At 38.7% G+C, this 23,850-nt stretch overlaps 1 protein-coding gene across 1 annotated transcript in view; it reads left to right on the top strand.

Annotated features, from left to right (window-relative positions):
- Positions 1–23,850, top strand: part of MYLK (myosin light chain kinase) — a 195,354-nt gene that overhangs the window by 41,585 nt on the left and 129,919 nt on the right. The window contains exon 2 of the mRNA XM_058809539.1: positions 13,298–13,455. Within this exon, the coding sequence (XP_058665522.1) occupies positions 13,306–13,455 (150 nt within the window). The 5' untranslated portion in view covers positions 13,298–13,305. The remainder of the gene's footprint in view (positions 1–13,297; positions 13,456–23,850) is intronic.

Here is a 23,850-nt window from a genome sequence, read left to right as displayed (position 1 = left end):
GGAGGATCTTGTGTGGGTTCAGAGCTTTCATTTTATTTTGACAATTTCTGTGACAATTTCATAGGGTAACCTTCTGGTTGTTCCTGGTATAAAATGATACAGGTTTTATTGATATTTTCTCAATCCTCCTCTCCAATATTTATAAAATTCTTTGATATTTTTGATCTCATCAATACTAATCAAGGATAATTTTCCCTGTTTCCTTTCTTTCCAAATTAATTAAGGACCTCTTGTTCATGGACACCTGGAACTGAGGCCTTCTACATTTTAAATTGATGAATGAATCCCTCAGGCACATCTGGTTTGGAGCTTTTTGTGGAGTTTAAAAGTTGCACCCAGTCCTAAACTGGTTTCCAGAGCCTGTGGAGCTCTGTACAGAGCTCACAGAATTCTCCTGGCAAGTGCTTGTAAATGAAGAGCTTGCCTTGGACCTGGTTCCCTTTTCAGGTCTCACTGGAGGCATTGGCTGTCTTTCTACTGATTTCAGCAAAACTGAAGTGAGACAACATTACTCTGCCTGGTGCTCACCTCTGCTGTACTGCTTGTGAAATAAAATGTATGGCCAAGGACAAAACAGAGAATCCAGCCAGGTTCTGCCCTTTGTCCTCATGGCTGAAATTGGCTGCCAGAATAACTTTAACAGAGACAAAATTTTTTTTGTCTCTGTTAAAATTAAACAAATTTAAATCTCAAGGCTTTAATATGCTCATCTGCTAAGTATAAATATCTCACTATTGAAGTGGGACATAATTTAAGGGGAGTAAAAGGATGATTTTCTTAATTTATCATTAAAGAAAAAAGTCTCTGAAGGGAACTATATGCAAAATGAACTGGAAAAAAAAGATGGAGAGAACACAATTTTTGTATAAGCAAGAAGTATACAACAGAGGTAATGGGATGTGAAGAGTCAGAATCATTTGAAAAACTAGCTTTTTCCATATGTTCTTTTTTTGAATCTTCTTTAATGTTGTATCTTAAAAAGAAAAAAAAAAAAGAAGAATGCATTTTTCTGTTTCTAATATCAACGTTGCACATTTTTATTCACATCTGTGTAAACACTTGGATAATTGGTGTCTTTCTGACCTGCTCACTTTCAGTATTGGCATGCAGAGCAGTTTTTGGGATCTCATATAAAGGAGAATTGCCCTAAACTGGCAAGTAGACAGATTAGTAAGGCACTTGGGTAGGGAGAAATATAAAACACTTCGCAAACAACAAGCCTGAGAAATGGGGAGGAGGGAGTTGTGAAGAATGACTCCTCAACAACCAACTTTGTGGATGAAATTCTGTCTAAAGGGGTTTGTATGAACCTCACTCATTCTTGGATCATCTGTTTGTTCTTATGTGGGGAAGAGGAGGAGAAAAAAATGTCCTGAAGTTTCTTTAGTTAAAACTGTGGTATTAAAAAAACCTGAGCCATCATGACCCTGAGCCAGACTGCCAGTGTATCTGAATATTGGTTGGTCTGTGGCAGCCTCTGTCATAATTTTTTCTTATTTTCTCTCTGCCTGTGTGACCATAATCCTCTCCTTCCCTAGAAACTTTTTGTGTCCTCCGAGTTCTCTTTCATCTCCTGTTGATTTCTTTTTACTTTTTATTCTCTTCTTTTCTTTGTTTTTAATCTCAATTATCCCTTTTCTTCTCTGTCCCATCATTGCTAGGGATCATCTCTGCCTGGCAGTGTAATCACCTCCTACCTTTGAGGGGGGCTGAGCCAGTTACTTGTTAGACAATTTGATGTGACTTAGGAGATCAAGTCTCGATATCTTCACAAAAGCATCACAGTGCCATGTCAGGGTGAATTTGGGCCTTTCAGAAAGGGTTAGGAAAACATGGAAGACTTGATGGAAAGATTTTATTATTCCTACCAGGTTTTCCCTGCTGATGGATTAAATGTTGATATGCTCATTGAATAGATACAGTGTGTAAAGAGGGGCTAAGGATTGGATGGGGTCTACATTTCATGAGAAGAGCCATCCTAATGAATCTCCAAGCAGAAGGAAAACAGGCCCTTGTCTCCCAGCTGGAAGCAGGGCAGTCAGGGCAGACCTGGGTTTCAGACAGTCCAACCATTCTTCTGTCCACACAAGCCCCATGGAAACATGAAGGGACTCCAAACCACTCATTCACATTTTAATCTTCTTTTATTATGAACTTTTAAAGTGTTACCTTCAAGAACACCCATTGTGTGCTTTTGTAGAACGTAGCTGAGGAAATGTATTGTGATCTAAGTAACTTGCTTTAATTCTCCACTTTACAAATCCAGTAAAAAGTATGTAAAAGGGCTTTTATATGCAGTGTGGTGTTTGAATGTAACAGGGCAGTTTATGTTTGAAAGTGGAAATGTCATTAAAGGCATTAATATCTCTGCCTGCGTGTCCCACTCTCTGCAGTCTCAAATGAAAGCTGTTTCCACTTGTTATGAGAAATGGACATTTGGTTGAGATTTGAAAACTGATGCTTAAGTAAGATTAAACCAGATTCCTTCTGTCTCACTGCTTCTCACTAAGCTCTGCAATGTTAATGATTTATATATTGATATTGTTGACATTTTCATGGGCTGATTTTTTTCACCTTATAGCAATTGTTTCTATTCAGATTTATAGTGTCCTCTACAGAGTAAGAATTGTCTTACTGGCCCATATCCAGCATGTGAAAGTTCTATATTGTAGTTCAAATTTAACATCAACTGTTAGATGAATCACAGAGTCATGGGCTTGGAAGGGACTTGAGAAGGCCATCCAGCTTCTCCCATATCCAAGGCTTAATCAACTGTATGTGTTAGTCTGACAGACATTTGTATGACTGCCAGCACTGAAGATTCCACAGACTCCTGGAGCAATCTCTTCCAGGAGTTCTTAAATTCTTAATTATTAAACTTTTTCCCATATCTGAATTGTCCATGGTACAATTAAATGCTTATGACTTCACACATATTTCCTATGTACATTGAGATTAAATTTGTATTCATTTTCTTTGTAGCAAGCTTTTAATTGTTTGAAAATAATTACCACCTAGACTTCACCTAGTGGAGCCCTTATGGGGAATTATTCTGTTTAAGAACTTGTAAAAATGCTGCTGTTTTTGTTCAGTTTTTTCTGAAGTCTGAGGTGGTTTAGGCTTGAAATGCAGCAGGTAGCACTGGATGTGAAACCTTACTAGCTGTGAGAAGAGAGAAAGATGATTTCAGTGTTAGGAGTTCCTCTTGTTTGGTTACATCATTGCTAAAATCTGGCCAGTAAAGGGGAAAGAAATCCCCAGCTTGAAGGATGCATATAAGGGTTCACATTTCATCATCAGAAGAGTGCTTAATCTTCTTATCTCTGTTATATTTCTCTTGGAATGACACTCTTAAAGGCTTCACTTCCATCTGCCTATGAATACAAATGGGAAGAAGATCACAGGAAGATGTCCTGTGTCAGATGAGAAATGTGGGTGTTGTGGACCAACTGTTCTCTCTGATAGACATTGTATTATCCTGAAGTTTTCCCTGTACAAAAGTTTAGGAACTATCATTGTATAGCCCCATCTCACACCAAGGTGCACTTTTTGTGTAGGGTGGTTTCTCTTTATTTTACAGTGCCAAATAAATTGTTAAGCATTGATGTATACCCAGTGATTATTGGAGTATGCTGGTTTGCATGCATGAAAAAAGCTTCTCTTTCCAGAAAAAATAAACCTGCAGGAGAGCTTAGGCTCTGGGTTTTCTGCTGACAGTTAATGGGTCTTCATAGAGTAGAAGGCAGCTCAGAATTTGGCCTTGTGCAGAGTTATCTCAGCGTGGAGGACCAGTGGCTCTTTCAAATGAAGAACTAATTCCTTTAGTATTAAGTATTTGCAATATAATTTGAAACTTAGTGGTGTTTATCCATGGCCCTGTCTATCTCTGGCTGAAGTCAACAGGTTTCTTTCCAATGTTACCCCAGGGTTCACACACCTCAGCCAGTAAAGAACATGTGTTATTTTTCCCACATGGTTTAGAACTTGGCAGACTTGGGTCTGTCCTTGTTTTTTTGAGTTCTGGACATATTTGAAACTAAAGGATAAAGCAAAATTTAGAGGCTAAATATTCTGTGGTTTATGAAGCACTAATCTTCCATGACTCACCTTTCATGCAGTTTTATGGCCCTACTGGCTTGGAAACACGCAACAGCAGTTGACCACCTGCAGCATCAGTATCAAGGAAAGTTAATGTGGTAACTCTTTGAAATCTGGAACCTGAAAAAAACCAAACCAACAGAAATTTCACTCTAATATGCTGATTTAGTCTAACTTTCCACCACCTCTAAGACATCGCAACAACAGGACTTTTACAGAAAAACTTTTTATTTAAATCAAAGGGTAGGCAGACCTCTCAAAACTTGTCCCATGCTAATGTGCACCAGAATAAAACTTGTCAGTTCTGCTAGAAGTCTTGCTGAAACCTGCACTCAGCTAGAAGAAAGTACCATACCAGATAAAAAAGAAATAAAACTTTTATTTTAGAAGTCAAATTCTTTTTATCCTTCCTTGGTTCTTTGAGATCTTGTTTTTACATTTTCTTTTAAAGTCTCCCATCTCTATAATCCTAGACTAAATTATTGAAGCACTGAATCATTCTTCTTCCTGAGTACTCAGAGAGTCAATATATAAAAAATTGCATCTAAGGGGCTTGAATGGAAGGTGTTGTTTAAATGCTAGCAAAGCAATATTGTTGGACTTGTGTATATTGAGTATTAAAGTCTGAAGCCAGATCTGTAGTTCAAATTTATCTTGTGTACTTGAAACTTCATGCTACTGTCAGCTTAAATTAACAAGCTTCACATCCACTGGCACTGAAAATTATTCTATAATTGCAAGTTGAAATTCAAGATGATTTAAAGAGCCCCTTTTCCAAATGTATTGTGCAAGTTCTCTTAAATACCTTCTCATCTGGGTTTCCCAGATGATGCTCAGGTGTTCTGTGGTATTCAGTCACTGCTGACACATAGAGGTTGTGGAGAAACAGTGCAAATTCCACCTGCTGTGAGAGGATGACCTGAAACAAATATCTTCCTAGTGGTTTCCCTGCTGCTTGCATCACTCTATGTCCTGAAAGGCAGCACAGTACTGGGAAAATTGTTTTCCTTCCTGCAAAAAACCAGTTACTAGTCTACATTCTGCTGTTCAATGATCAAGGTCATACCCCCACCCTGAAGTGTCCCTGAATTTTGGATGGTCTTTGTCACATGTGTGTGTCTGTCATAAACACAAGCTTGTACCAGTTATTCTGTACTTGTCAAACACAAGACACATGACACAAATTAAACACAAAGGTTTTTTGGTAAGATGAAGCCTGGTGCAATCTACCTTCAGATACTCAAGTGCATGCTCTGCATATCCTGAAAATCCTTCTTTTAGGACTGTGAATGGTGTTACTAGAAGTTTGATCCTTTTTGAGACCAGCTGTCAATGATGAAATTCAGATTGAGATTTTTAGTCCTAAACTTCTCTTGACAAAGTATTTGGGTTTTGGTATATATTGAGTACTAGAAATGATCCTTTAAAGGAAAACCAGTAGAGTTTTAGTGGCAGTGACCTGCTGCTCAGTACACTGAAAACATTTCTGGAGATCTTGTCTTTTTCTTCCCCCTTTTAAATGTTGCTTATAAACTAGAATTGTAGGAGGTTTTGAAGTGAGATTGAATTACTCTTCCCAGTGTTCTTCTTTAGGAAGCCCCTTTGGAATCAGCAAGAACAAGCCCAACTTGCATCCCGTTTGCCATCTGGGTTTCCCTCTGGCTTCAGTTTGCTGCTATAAAACAATTCTTAGGTATGGATGCTGTACTGAACCTGCCCAATGCATGTCACATTTAGCTACTCGTATTTCTTCCAAGACAATGACTGCAAAGAAGCTGTTTCTTGTGGTCTCCCTTGATTTACTGCTTCTTAATCTGATGTTTCAAATTAAACCTGAGTCTTCAAATGTCATTGCATTCTTTTAAGACATGTTCAGCTGCTTTGTAATGGGTGTGCTCTTTCCTACAGTTTAATGCTCAGTGGTTATGGAATAATTGAATAATGTAGCATATCTGTTTTTAATCAGGATGATTCTATGTTATTAAAGGCACACATTAATTTCTCACTTTTCTTTATATTTCTGCACCCTTTCTTGTACCTGAAATACCCTTTGCAGCTGCTTTAATTTATCAAGAAATCTTTAAGGTGTAATTGTTCTAGGGCAAACATCAGGACTTGTGTTATACATTCCATTGCAGCCACATGAACTACTGAGAGTAAGTGAAGTTAGATATTTGTACAGATCCAGTGGGCCTGCTATCTTTATTTGGTACCCTAAATAGCACTAATAAATTGAGGAAAATTAGAGGAAATTGAGGAAAATTTACAACTCTTTGTAATTAGAAGAAAGTCATCATTGCTAGTGAATATTTTCTAGGCAGCACAGACTTGTATGGAGGGCATGATTTTCCTTTAAAAGAATATGGGTGATTTTTCATTTGTTTGTTTTCTTATAGGGTTTTATAAACAAAGATTTTTACTCCCATCCTTGTCCTCTAATAAACCTGGCTTTAAGTAATTGTATGTCACTTGGCATCATCTTGAGAGATTCCTTTACATTAGATCAGGATGAAATTCTTCACCCTTCTATGCCATTGTACCATGGAAACCATTTCAGTTTGAAGTCCATGCTGCATTAGTTATGCAAATATAATAAAAGCAAAAAGTTTATTGATTTGGTGGATTTGTGATTTGCAAATTCAACAAAAACTAATCAATTGAACCTCACTTGGAGAAGTATATAGGAATAGTTGTACTTCTTGGAAGGATACACAAGACATAGAATAAAGGAAATCTGCCACAGAACACCTTTCATCTCTAACACTGTAGGCCAAACTCCTAGAAGATATCATACATTGCTACATTAAAAAAAAAAAGCCTCACTTCATTTCAGAAAGCTCCTTCTGTGTTTTGTACCTCAAACCCTGTCAGAATCTCACATGCAGCTGCAGGAGAGCTTAAGAGTATTTCAGTATTTGAAACATCCTGAAAAACTTTATTGTTTCAGGATGAAACATAGAGGGTGCAATAGTATTTTGTTAAAATGAGACCTGGAACTGTTGAACCTGTTCTTTCCTTTTTCTGTGTATGGACAAGATTTATGCTGATGCAAAGCCTCATGGCTGATGTGCTGGATGTGAAATTCAAGGCACTGAAATGATGGGATTTGAAGAACTTGCTTCCGAGAAAATCTGTGAAGTGATCATCACAAATCAAATTGTGACTTAGTTTGGAATATTTTTGCCGTCACTTTACTGAGTTTAAGCTTTAGCACAAATTGGCACTTGATCTGTAATTCCCATTTCATGTGGGTCATTTATGTAAAAGCATATTGTGGGAACATACTCAAGGATTTTACACATATTTGCCAAAACTTCAGTTTGCAAAACTTTTGGATCATGGAGTTGTGCATGAAGATTTGGCATTTCATCCTGTTCCTACTGTGATGTCTAATAGTAGTATCAAATTTTACTGGGAAAAGATAAGACATTTAGGAGTCTGGGTTCAAAATTTCTATTTTTTTTTTTTTTGACAAACTGACTTTTCTATAAACCAGGTTTGTAAAGAACAAGAAACATATTGATGTGGCAACAGAGGAAGAAACCTTAGTCTTGTCAGTAGTGATGGGAAATCTCTCTTACTCCTGTAGTGTGAGGACACATTCAGGTTCTGCTTGACCACAGCACTTAGAAAGACAAATAGCAGAGCACAGGCACAAGATCTGAACATCACAAAAAGAATGATTTGTGGGCAGTATCCTACTATCTCCTCAAGAAAGAAAAATACTTATTTCACTTGTATTAATATTGTTTCCAGTTCAAATTAGTCCTACTTGTAGCATCATAATCCTGTTCCTATAGAGCCCAATTCCTGTTACAGTTCCTGTGTCTGAAGGAGAAGCTGCCCAGAACAGCATGGCCATGACTGGTGGCATTCCAAGTCCCCTCCTTCTTATTCCAGCTTTCAGCCTCTTCCTCTCTGCTAAAATGACACATAAATTTATCACCTTTGCTGATCCTTTATGGTTTATTGTTCCTACATGCTGGTTCTTGAGTATCAGTAGCTGACAGAAGGCAGGATACTTCCTTGTGTGGTCTTATAGGGCAAGATTGAAAAGATAGGCACAAGTCATATGGATGCAAAAATTCATGTCTGCAGTTCAGGGGAGAATGTGTTAAGTTATAGATTTGTGCAGAAATATGGCAACCACATGTCAGTCCTTGTGCATGTTAGTCCTTTGGTAAAAAAGAAGCTGTCAGGTAGGAGATAAACTGTGTGAGAAGGGGAAAAGCAAGCAGATTTAGAATAGAAACAAAACTTAATTTAAATACTGAAGATTTTGAAGCATAATAGATAGCATTAAGTCCCTGGCAAAAGTCTGAGTTCAGTGATCTGTGTAAGGAAATAAACTGTACACAGTGTTTTAAAATATGTGCTTTAAAAAAAACCACCCCCAACTGATTTTAAAAAAAACAAAGGTATAATGAGATCCAGCTTCCTGTAAGTTTATGGTAATTTTGTGCTTTTTGCTAGTTGTTCTATTTATGTGGTCCTTTACTGTAGCCTGGCTCCCACCCTCTAATATAGTTATCCTCACAGCACTTCTTTGTGGTAAGGAAGTACAATAATCCCCACTTTACAAATGGGGAGCCATGGCAAAAGAGAGGCTTAGTGACTCGCCTGAGGTCATGCAGGCAGCCCATTATGGAGCAGGGGATTCAGCCAGGGCTCCCAAACAGCAGACAAATGCTCCAACCCCAGGCTGTCTGTCCTTTAGCTCATATTTTTAAAGCACTCAAAAGGTTGTATCCAGATTTCAGAGATGGTTCAGGGGTTATTGAATCCAGTCTGACTAAAAGAGCAGAATAGCTGGACCAAGTGAAAATGTGCTGCTCAGTGTAGAGTTGCAATATCAGTAAGTCAAATAAAGGTTTTTCCGCTGGCAGCTCTGGTTTCCTCTCACTTGCCTGAGCTTGCTCTCTCATACACACACACACAAGCACTCTCTGCAACTCATTTTTCTCCTGCCTTGGAAAAAGGACTTGGTGAAAGGAAATTGGTATAATTAAATGGTTATGTAGGAAGCTGATGGTAAGTATTTACTTTTATAAAATAAGTGGAGGAGGAAAAAACCTATGAGATGGATTTCTTAGTGTTTGCTTTTTTGGGTTTATTTTTGGGAGCAGAGTATTGAGTGACAGAGATTTGTTCCCAGCAGAAAATGCTTGAAATACATTAGTCTGCTTTGGTATTAGAAAGATTAGAGGGCACACTGTGAGAATTTGTAAGGATTTATGTGCTTTTTAGAGAGGATTAAGAATTAAAAAAAAAAATCCAGATTAGAAATGCTGTTTAACCACATCACTACTCTACAGACCAACATTTGCATGGTGGTTTTCTTCTATGTTTTAATACCACAATGTTTGCATTGCAACTTCAGTTACAGTTGGTTTTGCTTAAAGACTAGAGTCTAGGTGTGCACAGCATGTGAGATGTAATGTTAGGAGTTGATGTAGCATCCTTGAAGTCTTATTCAGGAGCAAGCTTGAGCAAGCAAGAAATACCTAAGAAAAATAGTTTAGGTATATTCTTATTCTGTAGAGTTGCTTAAATAAAAGAAAAAAAAATCAGGCACATTTCATAGCTTTTAAGTGTGTGCTTTCTTCCTGTCTGTCAAATGGTGAGCTTGAACAAGATTTGTTCCCTGGAACATTATTTCTTTAAAATATTTGGACATGGTAGTTCCCTAGTAACACCAGACTGCACAACATGGAATTAGTTATTTGTTTAGGAACAGAATTCTTAAACATCCTCTAAGCTGTAAAAGGATGCTTCCTAATTATTTACTAGAAGCATCCATAGTTAATTAAAGTCAGACTTTAATTAGAGGCTTATGTTGCTAGAAAACTGCTTGTGCTGATTTGAGCTAGTATTTAATTTGTAAATTCAATCCTTTTTAGACACTTTATTTAGAAAAAGCTTAAATCTTTGCAAGATGTTCTTATGAAAAAGACTAGCTATGTCTTTATTCTTTACAGTCTCACTATACTACAACAATTTGTCCATAGTTTTTGTCCTTACCTGCAGGCAACACAAGTGTAACTTGACCAGCAACAGTGACTTAATTGTTCAGGGTTTCTTTTTTTTCTTTCTTTTTCCTTCCTTCTACACTGTTTCTTTCTTTCTTCTTTCTTTTTTCTTTCATTTCATTTTGTGTAGAGGTTGGAGTTGGACTTTTTCCATGGTATTATTTGTGCAGTGCATACCTGAGCCCAGTGATGCTTGGAGGATGAGTGGATGTTGAGTGTTGTGTATTTTCCAGCCAGGTGCCAGCGGCTGTTTCAGGTACTTGGTGCCATACCCAGGCTTCTGTGGATTTCCATGTCACAATCACCCTGTGACAGTGACAGCAGTGCATTGTACCTAAGTACAGACACTTGAGCATTTTGTCCCTGCACGGGTCCTGTGAGCAGCTGTAGTACCTGTAATTTCCCCTCTTGCTCTTTTCAGCTGTCACAATGGCACTGACCAAAGTGGAGTGCTCTTTGCCTGGGTGAACATCCTTTGGATTGGATTCTGGGTGTTGGTTGTTGGGTTCAGCTTTGTTTTCAGTTTTACTTCCCTTACAGCATTATTTTTGAAACAACATTCAGGTGACATATACTTTCTCTGATGTTGTTTTGTCATGTAAACACTCTGCAAAGTCAGTTCAGATGTGTGGGGCAGGAGATGTTTTGTTACTGGCCTCTTATGGTTTGTATTGCAGCTTAACTGCAGCTTAGACTGTGTTGCATTATAGTGCCCCCTGACAATAAAATATTTCCATACCATCTACATTATACCTAGCACATTATTGTCACTACTAGTGATCTGAAAATTTTATTGCAGGTTTTTAGTAGTGGAGACATTGCAAATACTGGCATTAGTATGCTGTGGAAAGGTGCATATTAGGAGGGGAGAAGGACATGTGTGAAGATTTATTACTTACACAGTTTGGTCTTCATCTGAAAGGAAAAATAAATTTTAGAAATGTGCTGGCAGATATGGACTCAGTATGCAGCAGTTTACAGCTGTGTAGTTGATTGAAAGTCCACTGGGGTAAATTGTGGTTTTAGCTGAGTGGAGAACTGAATTTGGAGCGTTGTCATTAATGAAAGAACAATTAGGTGAACAAATCATTCTTCTCTTTTTCAAGGAAATTGTTGTTTATTGCAGTATATAGCTGTGAGAGACTTTCATTGTTAGTCCATTTAGGTACTAAAAGTACATTTGTTAGAAGAGAAGCAAGGCTTTGATTTCATCTCGTGTCTTTGGAAATGCAATCAGTTTCTTTCTTATTTAGATGATATTGTGATTTCACATAATTGTTTAAAGCAAAGAGATTTTTTTTCCTGTGTGTGTTTTAAAGAGATGCTTATACTTGGAAGGGAGACTTATGCTGGGCTCTCAAGTGACTGTCAATACAGACATTCACTGCAAGTTTAACTTGTGGAAATGAAGGCAGAATTTCTCACTTTGAAGCTGTACGTCATGGGTAGGAAATCATCTTTATCCCATTTCTGTGTTGACCTCAGCAATTCAAATGCTGGAAACACTAGAGGGTTTTCTGGGGGTTTTGATGTCAATATACAGAAATGCTTATAGAGCGCTATGCCGGAAGAAATTTGAATTCCACAGCATCTGTGTTCTTATGAATGAGAAGGGAGATTCCAAGCATTATTTGAAAACCTGTGTGCACAATTTATCCAATATCTCAAAGGATTTGCTTTCTAAACTGTAGTTCCTGACAGGTGCATGCAGTGAAGCACAAAGCTCTGTGGCTCCACATCTTAGACCAAAACACCTTCTGGAGGTGCCTCTTTGTCTCAGTTGGCTATGAGAGAGAAAAAACTCAGATGAAATATGTGACTTTTAGACTAATATCTTCTGTGAGAAGAGCTGCCCTCTTGAACTGTTTTCTGTAAACGTAGAGAAGGTTTCTGTTTGTTGATGAAACGTGTCAGGTATGCTCTATGCAAAACTAAATTCTCAGGCTGGGTTTCCAGGTGCATACATGTGGCATTGGAGTGGAAGTCCTGTTTGGAAATGAATGGGTTTTCTGTTCCCCTGCTCCCTAGATAACTGCAGCCTGTTCTAGAAAAAGTATGCTTCATACAGTCTAGAATAACGTGGCTTTAGTTTAATTGATTTTTCTCTTGTTCAAATTGAAGTTTCACTATTTAGTCAAGTCTTGTTAATTGCAACTTTTGTCTGAATCAGATGAATATATACATAGTCCATCACAGATTGGTGTGTATGACAGAGGATTAAGATCAGAAGTCCAGCATTTTCATTGTTTTAACATAACTTATTAGTGGGTTGAGTAATTTCTCAGGTTTTTCTTTGTTAAACTTGTCTATTAAATAGGCATTTTACAGTAGGTCTTCTAATTTACATAGAAAATTCAAGGAATTAGTACTAGGGTCAGCTACTACTTTTTTTCCTAAAAACCATGAAATTTTACTTCTGAAAAATACAATAATTTTTGCTTTTTCTTGGGAAATATGAACTGTTCAGCAGAAGAATTTCTTCTGAAGCAGATAACTGTAAATAGTTCTCTAAAATGCCATTCTTGTAGCATTACAAAATTTGGTTTCCATGCTATTTTACTAGTTTATGTGCTGTAAGAAGGATTTGCAGTAAAGACTTTGAATTTCTGCAAAAGCATTTGTTCTGTACTAGCACTACTTTGCAGGGAGATATCCAGATATTTCTTAAGATCTTGAAAGCTTGGTATGAAAAATCAGATTTTCCACATTCCCGCTTGCAACTTAAATCCAGTGCAAACAGAGGTCTCTTTATTTCATAAGTACTTGTTTAACACTGGCTCACTTTTGAGACTTACTGATTTTGTTGTATTCCAGGCCAGGAAAATCAAAGTCATGGTATGAAAATATCCTCCTGAAATAAGTTATTACCTTTTAGTGCAGTTACAAAGGATGACTTCTTGGTTAAGGCTCTGGCCTGGGACTTGAAAGTTCAAGCTGAGTTCACCTCAAGACTGTGACCCTGACCCCAACTGTGGGCACAGGCACCATTCCTGGGTCTCAGTTCCTCTCCCAGAAAATATCACCTGCCACCTTAGGCTGAAGATCCTGCCGTGTACACAAGTACAGCACACACATAGAACCCCTGTCCCTGGTCTGATTCCTAGCTGGTTCTTTCATAAAAGTAATTAAACATCATATTTTCCATATTACCACTTGTTTCTCTTTTGCAGTCCACATCATGGGGGATGTGAAACTGGTGACATCTACTCGAGTCTCCAAAACCTCCCTGACACTCAGCCCCCCTGTCCCTGCTGAAGCACCAGCGTTTACTCTTCCTCCTCGCAATATCCGCGTGCAGCTGGGAGCCACCGCCAGGTTTGAGGGAAAGGTAAGAACAGAAAATGGACGGCTTCTGCATTGGGTTTTGCCCTTTCCTGAAGCTGACCAGGGGGCTGCAAAGGTAGTGAAGTTGTCTCTGCAGTATGGGACCTTTACTCAAGAAGAATACATCAGTGTTTGCCCTCCTGAGGAGGGAGGAGCATTACAGGTCTGTTTCTGTGTAGAGGAGAGTGTTGCAGAGCCTGAGCATTGCCAAGTGTAACCTTGTTGAGCATGCAGAGAACTGAGGTTATTATCGGTGAGAAACCACTTCAAGGACTGTCTCTAGTCAGCCTGTCCCCTACTGCAATTCTACATATTCTCCTACTGCACATTCATATCCCTGCATCCCAAATATCTGCCTATTCATGAAGCTTCATGTGTGACACAAATCTAACCCTGCTGCAGCGTGTCCTTCCCAGCAGTCAAGGGAGAAATCTGCAATGAGTGTAGTGGTAGTTCTGTGTCTGCACTGCCTGCTATACGTGTTCTTAACTGGAAAGAAGAAAAGAGCATTTTCAGAGGAAAGATTGATTTGTTCAGGAAAACTTGTTAAATCAAAGGGTTTAAAAGTCTGTGTAGTGGGGTGTGTATCCCCCATTTCCCTCAGATTTGGGATATTGAATTGTACATCCTGGCACAATTCCATATTTCTTTCATGTGTCAATCCTGGTACATATTCATCCTTGTTCTAGCTATCTTCCTTTCTCCTCCCTTAACCCAGTTCTTTTTCCTGGAGCTGTGAGCTTTCCCTCCCAGTCCTTTCAGCTTCCTTTGGTTCGTGTCACGCTCTGATTGCACGCTGACAGCTGCACCATCAAACTGACCGCACTGTCAGCCTTTGAAATGGTGGGACTCGTCTGACACAGGCAGGAAACTGCAACCCTACTGTAACAAAAGCAAGGGCTAGAAGGAATTTGGGAAATTCTTAACTTCTGAAACTCTAACTTAAACACAGGGCCGGCAGAGGGCATCTGATATTTATCTGATTTGTTTATGTAAGACCAGGCCAGGAACTGGGATTTTTCAACAGGAACTGTGTAGGAAAACAGGTTTTGGATTATATTCATTTTGAAGTGCTGAAGCAAAACTCAGAACACATTGTAAGACTTGACTTTTTGAAGAAAAATTGGCATTTTTAATACAAAGCAAATTTCAATAAAGTGCTTAAAACAAAGAACCAAACCTTCAAGATTTTTTAAATTTTTTTTTAAATAGATGATTTTAAGGCACCAGTCAGAAACGCTTTTTGTGTATGATGTTGGCCAGTCCCCATGAGCACTTCTGTTGTTACTCTTTATGTCTTATTTTTTATTCCCCTCATTGTTTCATCTTGTTGCAGATGCAGTAGGAAAATGGCAGTGTGTTCCTACTTTCTCCATGTGACACCTGTGTACGAGGCTGTTCTAACTCCGACTGGTTCTTCCAGGCTACGCTGCAATAATAATTCAGTGAAATCAAAGTTGAAGCATGTGCTAAGATTTGGTTTTATAGTTCTCATGTTTCCTAATTAAAAGCTCAGGTGGGATATTTCCAGTTTTTATTGCACTCTGCAGAATTTTTATTATTTAAGTCAAATGGAAACAATTGTAAAATATAATGACCTACAAGCTAGAGTGCCATCATTGCTTTGCATTTATTTTATATCTGGTTTTAAAGTGTTAATTTTCCAGGGATGCATATGCCGCTTTTAAAGCCACTTTGAAGACTGGAAGGGTGAAGTCTGAGGGGTTTTTTTTAGTAGCTTGGAAAAAAATACACAAATTCAATACTAATTAAACTGTCAAGTTTAATTTCCTTGAAGGAACAAAACTTTGATTGAAGTCCTGGCTTGGACTTGACGAAAAATCTAAATATCTCTTCTGGCAGTTCAGTATATGAGCATAGCCAAAACCTTTTAATTTTCCATCCTTAAAGTGGGGGTGACAGCATTAGTCTTTTGTTTGTGCTCTTACTGTAGTAACAGGGGCAAAGTGAGGGGGAACCAGCAGCCCCTTTTGAAAGGTGCTGTGGCTGAACAGCTGCAGGAGCCTGCACAGCTGTTGAGATCTGGCTCCATCTTCAGCTGGGTAATACAATGTTGCTTCTTCTGCCATTTAATATTCCAGAGGTTCAGAAGGACAGTTGACCTGTTCAGAAAAACAGGTTCAGAAGAACAATCTTAACAAAAACAATTTATTAAGATTTAGTAATAGAAGCCACTCAACGTACTTAGGTTTTTCTATCCTGGAAAACCTATCTAGGCTACAGATGTTATGATATGTTGTTGCAGTATAAATATTAAACCAGACTCAGGCTGAAGAAAAATAAAAAGTTTTTTAAATGGCTAGACAGGAGCTTTTCTTCAAAGAGTTTCTTTGCAGTGGAATTGATCTTATCAGAAAGAACAAATATTTTTAGAATCCAAGACAGGATATAAATCTGATATTGTGATGATCCTGTATTCTCATTAAGTGAACAAGGAAGAGAGGGCCCCAGAATTAAATTTCTTGGTTTTCTTTCCAGCAGCATTATTAGATAAGTTGTGTGAAATGGCAATTCAAGATCAAAGACAGTGCAGAAAGGGAGAAATAGCCCATAAATGTAGGAAATTCGAGGTAGAAAGAAACTGGGGCTTCCTTTAATGGGATTTTATTTTTATTACTTTCCTGTTCCTTCAACTACCACCCTGATTTTCTTACTAAAATTTCAGGAAGTTTATTTATATCTGACTGCAGATCTCAGTTTTCTAGTGGCATCTCAGCATAGAAATTTAAATCATCATTTTCAAGAGTATGAGCATGACTTTTTCTTGGAGTACAGAGTGGAAACAGTAAGGCAAAGCCAAGGTTACTTTCACTTGATACTCCCCAAAGATCTGCTGGATGGACATCTCAGTTGTTCATCAATAAATTGCTGAGGTGATTTTTAGGCAAACCACCCCAGAAATTTGTGAAATTGTGTTGTATGTTCACAACTTTTTAGGACTGGGTTGATAAGCTGTTCTTCAGTGGCACACCATGTGTGAGGTGGGCAGCTCAAGGCAGTAATGTCGTGCCCTGTGTTAAGGCATTTTAGCTCATTGTCAGAACCTTTGAGACACTCCTGGAAAAGAAGACCAAAATGTTACCAGGCTTTGTTTTAAGCTACTTCTTTCTCAGTTGTATTGAACCCTGGATGTTAACTTGTGCATTTGATTGCAGCAAGCACTTAAACTGCCTTATTTGCACATGTGTAATATTGATGGTCATTAATTTTATGAGCCTAAAAAAATACTTGTGCTATAGCTCTACTTGAGAGGAACAGCCAAATACTCTACAGACCACAAACCCATTGCCTAGTGGTCAGGAAAGAACTTTCCTCCTTGGACAAAGCATTGTACAGTTGGCAACAGTGCAGTATGGGTGGTTTTTCTGCTTCATGTGGGCCATCATACATGGTCCATTGCCAGAACCAAGATATCAAACTACTAAATCTGTCTAGTATTCTAATCCCAGGGAACTAGATTTCATGGAGCTCATGGTTTGAGTAGGTGTTGGGGTACTAAATTCAGTTTGCTGCCCATTGATTAGTTATTGTTCTGCCCTTCCCTTTCCATCACCCTCCAGGGAAGGGAGCTGGATGGTAAATTTTAGGACAAGCCAGGTCAATGTAAAATCCTACCCTTTTAATGTTCTTTCTGGTTGTTCTTCTACCACCCAGATGTTGCATCTGCTTGAATCAGTTAAGTCCAATAACTTACAGATACTTTTGCTGCTGGTCGTTGCACAGGTACTGTTTAGAAAAACACACCAGAAGAAATTAATTGGGATCAGGCAGTAAAATCAAGAGGGAGTGGGAAGATCAGCAGTGATTCTGCCATCTATTCTTGCAATGTGTTAAGAGTTAAAAGGGTAGGGAAGCTCTACTAGAATGAAGACTGTTAAACACTCCCACAACATTTATAAATTCTTTCAACTACCCACTAACACTAAAACTAATTTTAACCTCTTTTTTTACTGTGGCATGTTTTACACGCATAGCACAAGCTATGCATAGCAAAACCTTTTGTATCTTCCCTTAGATTTGGTCTCAAGGCAGCAATGTGTGTGCCATTTCCAACCCTCAGTCAGCAGGCTCTCCAGAAAAATGCCCTAATTACACCACATGCCTGGATTTCAGATGGCAGGATCTGAGAGGAGCCCATGTAATGACAGAGGATGATGACATGGCACATCCTTGCTGTTGGCTTGAGATGTTTGCTGTTACAAAATGTGCTGGGCAGCTCAATGCATGAAGCTGCAGTGGCTTTGGATCTGTGCTTTCTGGAGGGATGCCTGTTCTGAGCCTTATAAAGGAAGAAATTCAGGAGAGACCCATGTTTTCATGGGAGACAGTTGTCTGATGGAAGTGAGTGCTGTGAGAGGACTTGTGCTGATACTGTGATACTCCCAGAAACCTGGTATGAAACACTGAGGCATGTTCTGAAAGGGAAAGAATTGAAAAAGTTCTCCACTTGACTGTGGATTTTATTTGGTCTTCCTTTCCACGTACCACTGGAGCATTCTTGGGAAAAAGGTGATGCATTGAGAAGTTACTTAGATGTTTTGTGTTAGGCAGACATTGAGGTATAGACAGCTGAACTAAAAGGGAAAAAAACCCACAAACATAAAAATAAACACAAAAGGTGGCTGTGAACAGCTTAAGGCAAGCTGGTTTCTGTTTGGATCTTCTACTGCTGTGTATTCTTTCTTGGTGCAATCAACCTTCCATCATATTCACTCACCAAATGCATGTTCTCATGAGTAATCCATGCATGGTTTTATTTGGGTTTATTTTACTCTATAACCGTATATTGGCATATGGAAACAGTGTCAGCTTTACATGAGGCCAAAGTGAAAATGGCTGCTCTGCTGGGAAGTGGTTAAGGTGGGATTCAGTCAAAAGGAGTTCCCCACACAGTGTCACCTACACGCAGAATTATTTAAACACACTTCCTTTCATCAGCTGACATCCATGTGTTGATGCCCATTTTCCTTGCCTTGCCAATGATGCATCCTTTAGAAAAATTGTAAGTGTACAAGTTGGTGCTCAAGAAATTTCTAGGTTTTAGTCAGGAGTGGAGATCCATGAGCTCCACTTCTGTCTCTCCACATCTGTCTCCCTGTCACCTGTGGCCATCATAGCTATCCTCAGGATTTCCCTGGTGGAAGTATTTAAGCATTTCTTGTGTAGTCTGTGTGCAGAGCATCTGATGATGCTCTTTAGTGCTGCACTTAAAACATTGTCCCCTGCAGTTGATCTGTGCATGTGCTCAGGCCACAGCCAATATTTCTGGATATTTGGCAGCAAAGTTTGGTCAGACCTTTTGCAGAGGTTTTTTTTTTTCAATCTGCCAGATGTTCAGAAATCCTAGACAATGCTGAATATCTCCAAATTCCACCCAAACAAAATTTCTACACAGGAAAGAGGCCATGGCTGGGGAACAGTGAACATACACATATATCCCTGTTCTGAGTTGTCTTTTCTCAGGGTTGGTTTTATTATTTTGTATAATTGAGCGAGTGTTCAGTAACCCACCACCTCCCAACTGTGGAAGAAATGTGCTGTTTGATCCTATCACATTTATGTTTCTATTTGCTTTCTGTCTCCTTTCCCACTTTAATTGCTTATCTACCACCAGCTGGTGACAGGAGTTCTGCTCCATGCAGTGCCAGAAAGATTGGCTCCCTATTTTTGATTGTTGTGGTAGGAACTGCTGTAATTCAAGGAATATTAAAAAAAATAATAAGTGTGATGGTAATAATAATTGAAGTTTTTTAAAACACTACTACTAATGTACATATGGAATTAAAGATAATCTTGTATTATTTTCTTTAGTATGTCCCAAACCAGTGTTGTTTTAGCTGAAGTCAGACTACATATTTGTGCTGCTTTTGATCACCACTTTCTTTATTTCTTTACTTTTGCTTTAATGTGTTTCTAAATATTTTGTATTTTTAGGTGGAAGCAATTAAAATCACATGACAAAGCTGTGTGATTTCATTGCATCTACCTGCCCCCAGTTTGCTTTGATGGTTGACTCTGACAAGTTTATTTTAAGTATCTTTGTTTGGGTTTTTTTTTGTGACCACCCACTACTGTAGTGTGTTGTTTGAAAGCATGGCTGTGTGTCAGCTAAAGAGGAAAAGAGTGTCCATATAATTTATCCATAGGGATGTCCCTAGGGTTGATTTTGAGAAAATTTATTTCATTAGCAGAGATTTCTGGACTTGCTATTCTTCTATAGTCATTTGGCAAAAATAAAAAAAAAAAAGAAAAAACAAAAACCAATCCAAATTCTAAATTATGTATTGCTGAGGAATACATCCAAATTTGCTGAGGAAAAGGCGACATAAAATATTCATATGGTGGTGTAAAAGAGGTTCAGTCTTTAAGAAAAATAAGGATGGACTAAATGCCGTGACTAATCATAAAGTCCACTGTTTAGGGTTGATAATATACATGTATCTGAAAAATAAGTAGCTCAAATCTGTGTATTTCCAAAGAGAAAAACAGCTGATCAGCACATCCTAAATAGCTGAACAAAGCGATGCCCGGAGACTGAATCCATGTAGGTCGCAGTAGAACCAGTCATTATAATTTTTCTTGGGTTTTCTGTCCCATGATGGTTAATCATGAATCTTTCAGATTTCTACAATGTCTCATTAAGTTCTTCAGTTCTGCTTTTAATTTGAAAAATATCATCATCTTTTCCAGACTAGTCTCCCTTGCTCCTCTGGGTCAGTGCAGAAGGCTTTGTTGTGGTTGATTCCACTGGCAATAAAACTCATCATGTAGCATTGTGCTTTCTTACTTAAATAAACGTTCTTGGTAGTGCATGAAACATGACTTCAGCTTAGCATTATGATGTTTTAAACTTGATTTTTTAGGGAATTGTGCCTTTGACTCTTATCACACTCATATTAAGTTTGAAAGTTAAAAAAGATCTAGTAACTGTAACAGAACGGAGAGTAGCTGACTTTTGCTTGTGCTGCAATAGCCTATATTGATGTGAGAGGTATGAAAGGGGGGGAAATATTTTGGTTGATTTTTTTTTTCTTCCAGAAATACATCTCTAACTGGAAAGCTTTTAATTTTATTTTTCTAGCTCACCCTAAAGGTAGGACAGAGTGTTTATCATCAGATGTGCATTTGGCTAACTAGTAATATATTTGCTTTCTGCCATGATAAACTATGTTTGAACGTCAAGCTCCTTGCCTGCATCTGGCTGATGAAACCAGAAAGGTCAGGGAAGGGTTCAGTGCCATATGTAGCTATGAGAACCCCACATAAAATAGCAAAGTGTGCTTTTGGCTGTCTGTAAATGGGTCCTTAAGAATTTGCACCAAATGACTCCAGGTCCCACTTTTTAATATAATTCTGCTTTGCCCCTGTGGGAAAGGAGAATAGTCATTAATAGACAGCAAGCATTATGCATTCAGAATCTGCAGAAGGCAACATGTGGAGAAGGTTTATAATCAAAACACATCATTACTCATTGTGGTTTTGCTCAGTCCATGCTCACTCTAGCACCTTGACTCCAAAGCTAAAAATTTCTGCTTTTGACATGTTACTTGGCTCTGTTCACTCATGGATGTAATATGAAGTTTGGAAACCTACTGGGCAAAACCAGACAAAATAATATTTTTCCATGTAAAATTTGGACTCCCCAGTATCTAAATGCATGCTGAACAGAAAATTACATTGCTGTGAATTCAGCCCATTCATGAGGGGGAGAAACCTGTCTGTCTGACAGGGAGCAGCAAGGGCTGGCTGCTCCCCAGAGGAGTGTGAGCCTGGAGCCAAGGGGAGCCGTGCATGGGCTGTGCGATCACCAGCTGGCTACAGCCCTGCACCATTCCCAGCTGGCCACAGCCCTGCACTGCCACAGCCCTGCACCATCCCCAGCTGGCCACAGCCCTGCACTGGCCTCAGTCCTTCAGGCTCTGCTCCAGCAGGCACTGCCATGTGCTCTAACAGGGCTCTGATGTGCCCAGACATGGCAAACTATGAACCAGGGTCCAAATCCCAAAGGAGGATACAGTCAGGAACAAAAGGAGGCAAGGCAAGATTGTTCCTCTGTAGGTTTCCAGTTCAGTTTTTAACCTTCAGTCTGTAAGATATTATCTTGTCACTAGAGGTTACTGAAACAGCATCCATTTTTCTAGCTAAGCTTTCAGAGTTCATTGTTTAGTGTCTGGGGACAAACCTGCCTTGATCACGATTCTTAAGCCAAAAGTCATCCCAGTTCATAATTCAGCATCCCATGTGAATTCACATCTCTTGTGTTCTTCTCTTATGCTGGGGAAATAAGCTTTGAAATGGGAGTGATGTTGAAGTGTTGGGCTAGTGCTGAGGGAGCCACTGCTGCTCCTTTTTGGGGTCAGAGGTTACATGTCAAAGTTCTGCTCTGGTTGGAGCCAGAAAATCAAGGCATTCCACTGACTGATTGTCCCTGGGGTGAGTAGTCCAGTATAAGGGCTTTGAATTACCTGCCTAAATATGTTGACTTTATTCTTCCAGGGAACCAAGCAGGCAGGCTGTAGGTTAGGAGCTAAATCATGTTTGACTCACAAGTTATTAACCTGGTTTCTAGGCTGGCCATCCCACATTAAGAATATGTTGCAGTGAGATTCTAGAGATCTTACACCTTTCTTTTTCAGAGGAGTTTTAGGAAAAGACAGAGTGAAAACCTGGATTTTTTTTTTTTTATTAAAATTCTAGGCTTTTTTGATGGTGGAGATAGTTTTATTCTCTGTAAGTAAGTGCATTGTTGTAAACCTGTAGTGAAACAGAACAAAGCAATCTTTGTCTTCTGAAAATGCCATGACCAAAACTGGTACAAATTCAAAGTCAGCTTTGCAATTTTTTTTATTGCTTAGATGGAAACCTTTGTAATTCATTTGAAGAATGAGGCAAAATGGAAAAATAAGTTATTTTCTATTTTTCTGAGTTTTCCCTGCTTGTCTGCATATTTGAAAAAATACTATGGTGAATGTTACTCTGTGGAATATACTATTTATTATAAATGCAATAGCTGAGCTTACTAAAACACTAATTAAAAGTCTTACTGCATTCCAACTGCAACTTTTCATTTAAAGATGACAACAAGCTGCACATGGAGCCCAGAAAAAAGGGAGAGGCAAAGACTGACAAATTAAATAATTCTGCTCATGGTTATTTGCCTGTTGGCAATGGCATATTGAACTTACTTCATCCAGCTCTGTGCTCTCTCAACTCACATTGAATGAGAATGGTAATTTTCCTCCAGCTGCATGGTAGAGTCAAATCATAACTGTGTGGCTTGAGAGTTTGCCATTCCTTCAGTATGTCGCATAATACACAAGCAAGCCTTTATTTATGGTGCATGTATTCTTTAAATTGCTTTTGCAAAGCTTAGAATATTAATGCAATGCACACTATTTTGTAAAAGATTTGTAAAAGCACCTGCACACACATGGCAGTATGAAATCTAACTTGTGTCTCAAATGTAACTCATTTATATCACACTCCCATACTGGCAAACAGTGAATAAAGATTTTTTTCTGTTCTGTGAACTCTCTGGAACAAGAGTTCAATATACTTAAGGTTGATTTTTTTTTTGTCTATATAAATTCTGGTGTTCCTTTATAAAAGAATAACTCAGCAGTTTGTCTCTGCAGGGAGGCAAATATAAATATTTCAAAACAATGTTATTCTAAAAGCCAAAGCACTGGAAGAAAAATTATGATAGAATCTTGGAAGTACAGATTAAAGAACTATTGCAAATGGTATTGATTTCTGCTCATTCCATGGTACCACTTAAACAGCCTCATTCAACTGGAATCCTAGTGTTTGTCTGTAGTATTTAACACATACAAAGGCCAGAGTAGAGTTGGGTCCTTCTCTGATGGTCTTTCTGGCCAAAACAACAGAGGAAATAATCAGTTACCCCCTTGACATTTATGTGGGGCACCAAGGCATGGTGAGATTTATTGTCTTGTGCAAGATGACACAGAAACACACAGATACCTACCTGGATTCAGAGCAGAATGTCTGTCTTCCAGAGTTCAGTTCTCATCCACTATCCTAGATCTTTGGGAGATAAAAAACTTCTGATTTTGGAAGAGAAAATGAAGATGTGCAATGGGTGCAAACATCACAGATACCTAAGTGCCTCCTGTTGGATGCAGAGCATCATGTTCACAGTGCCAGAACTGGGTCTTCAGAGCCTTGACTCAAAGCTGGTTTGTTGGGATATGCAAATGGACAGGTTTGTCTGTTTGGGAGACTCTTGCATACCCACAGGTTTAATGGAAAACACGATGTTGGATTTGTTCAGACCTCTCAGTAGGAATGGAGCAACTGCAGTTAAGTGGGGCTCTATTGAAAGCATATGCAGAGTAAGCTCTTTTTCCACAACCTA

This window comes from Ammospiza caudacuta, chromosome 8 (assembly GCF_027887145.1).
Source record: "Ammospiza caudacuta isolate bAmmCau1 chromosome 8, bAmmCau1.pri, whole genome shotgun sequence".
Lineage (NCBI taxonomy): Eukaryota > Metazoa > Chordata > Aves > Passeriformes > Passerellidae > Ammospiza > Ammospiza caudacuta.
Note: the sequence above shows the minus strand (reverse complement) of the source record. Positions and strands in the feature narration are given on the sequence as shown.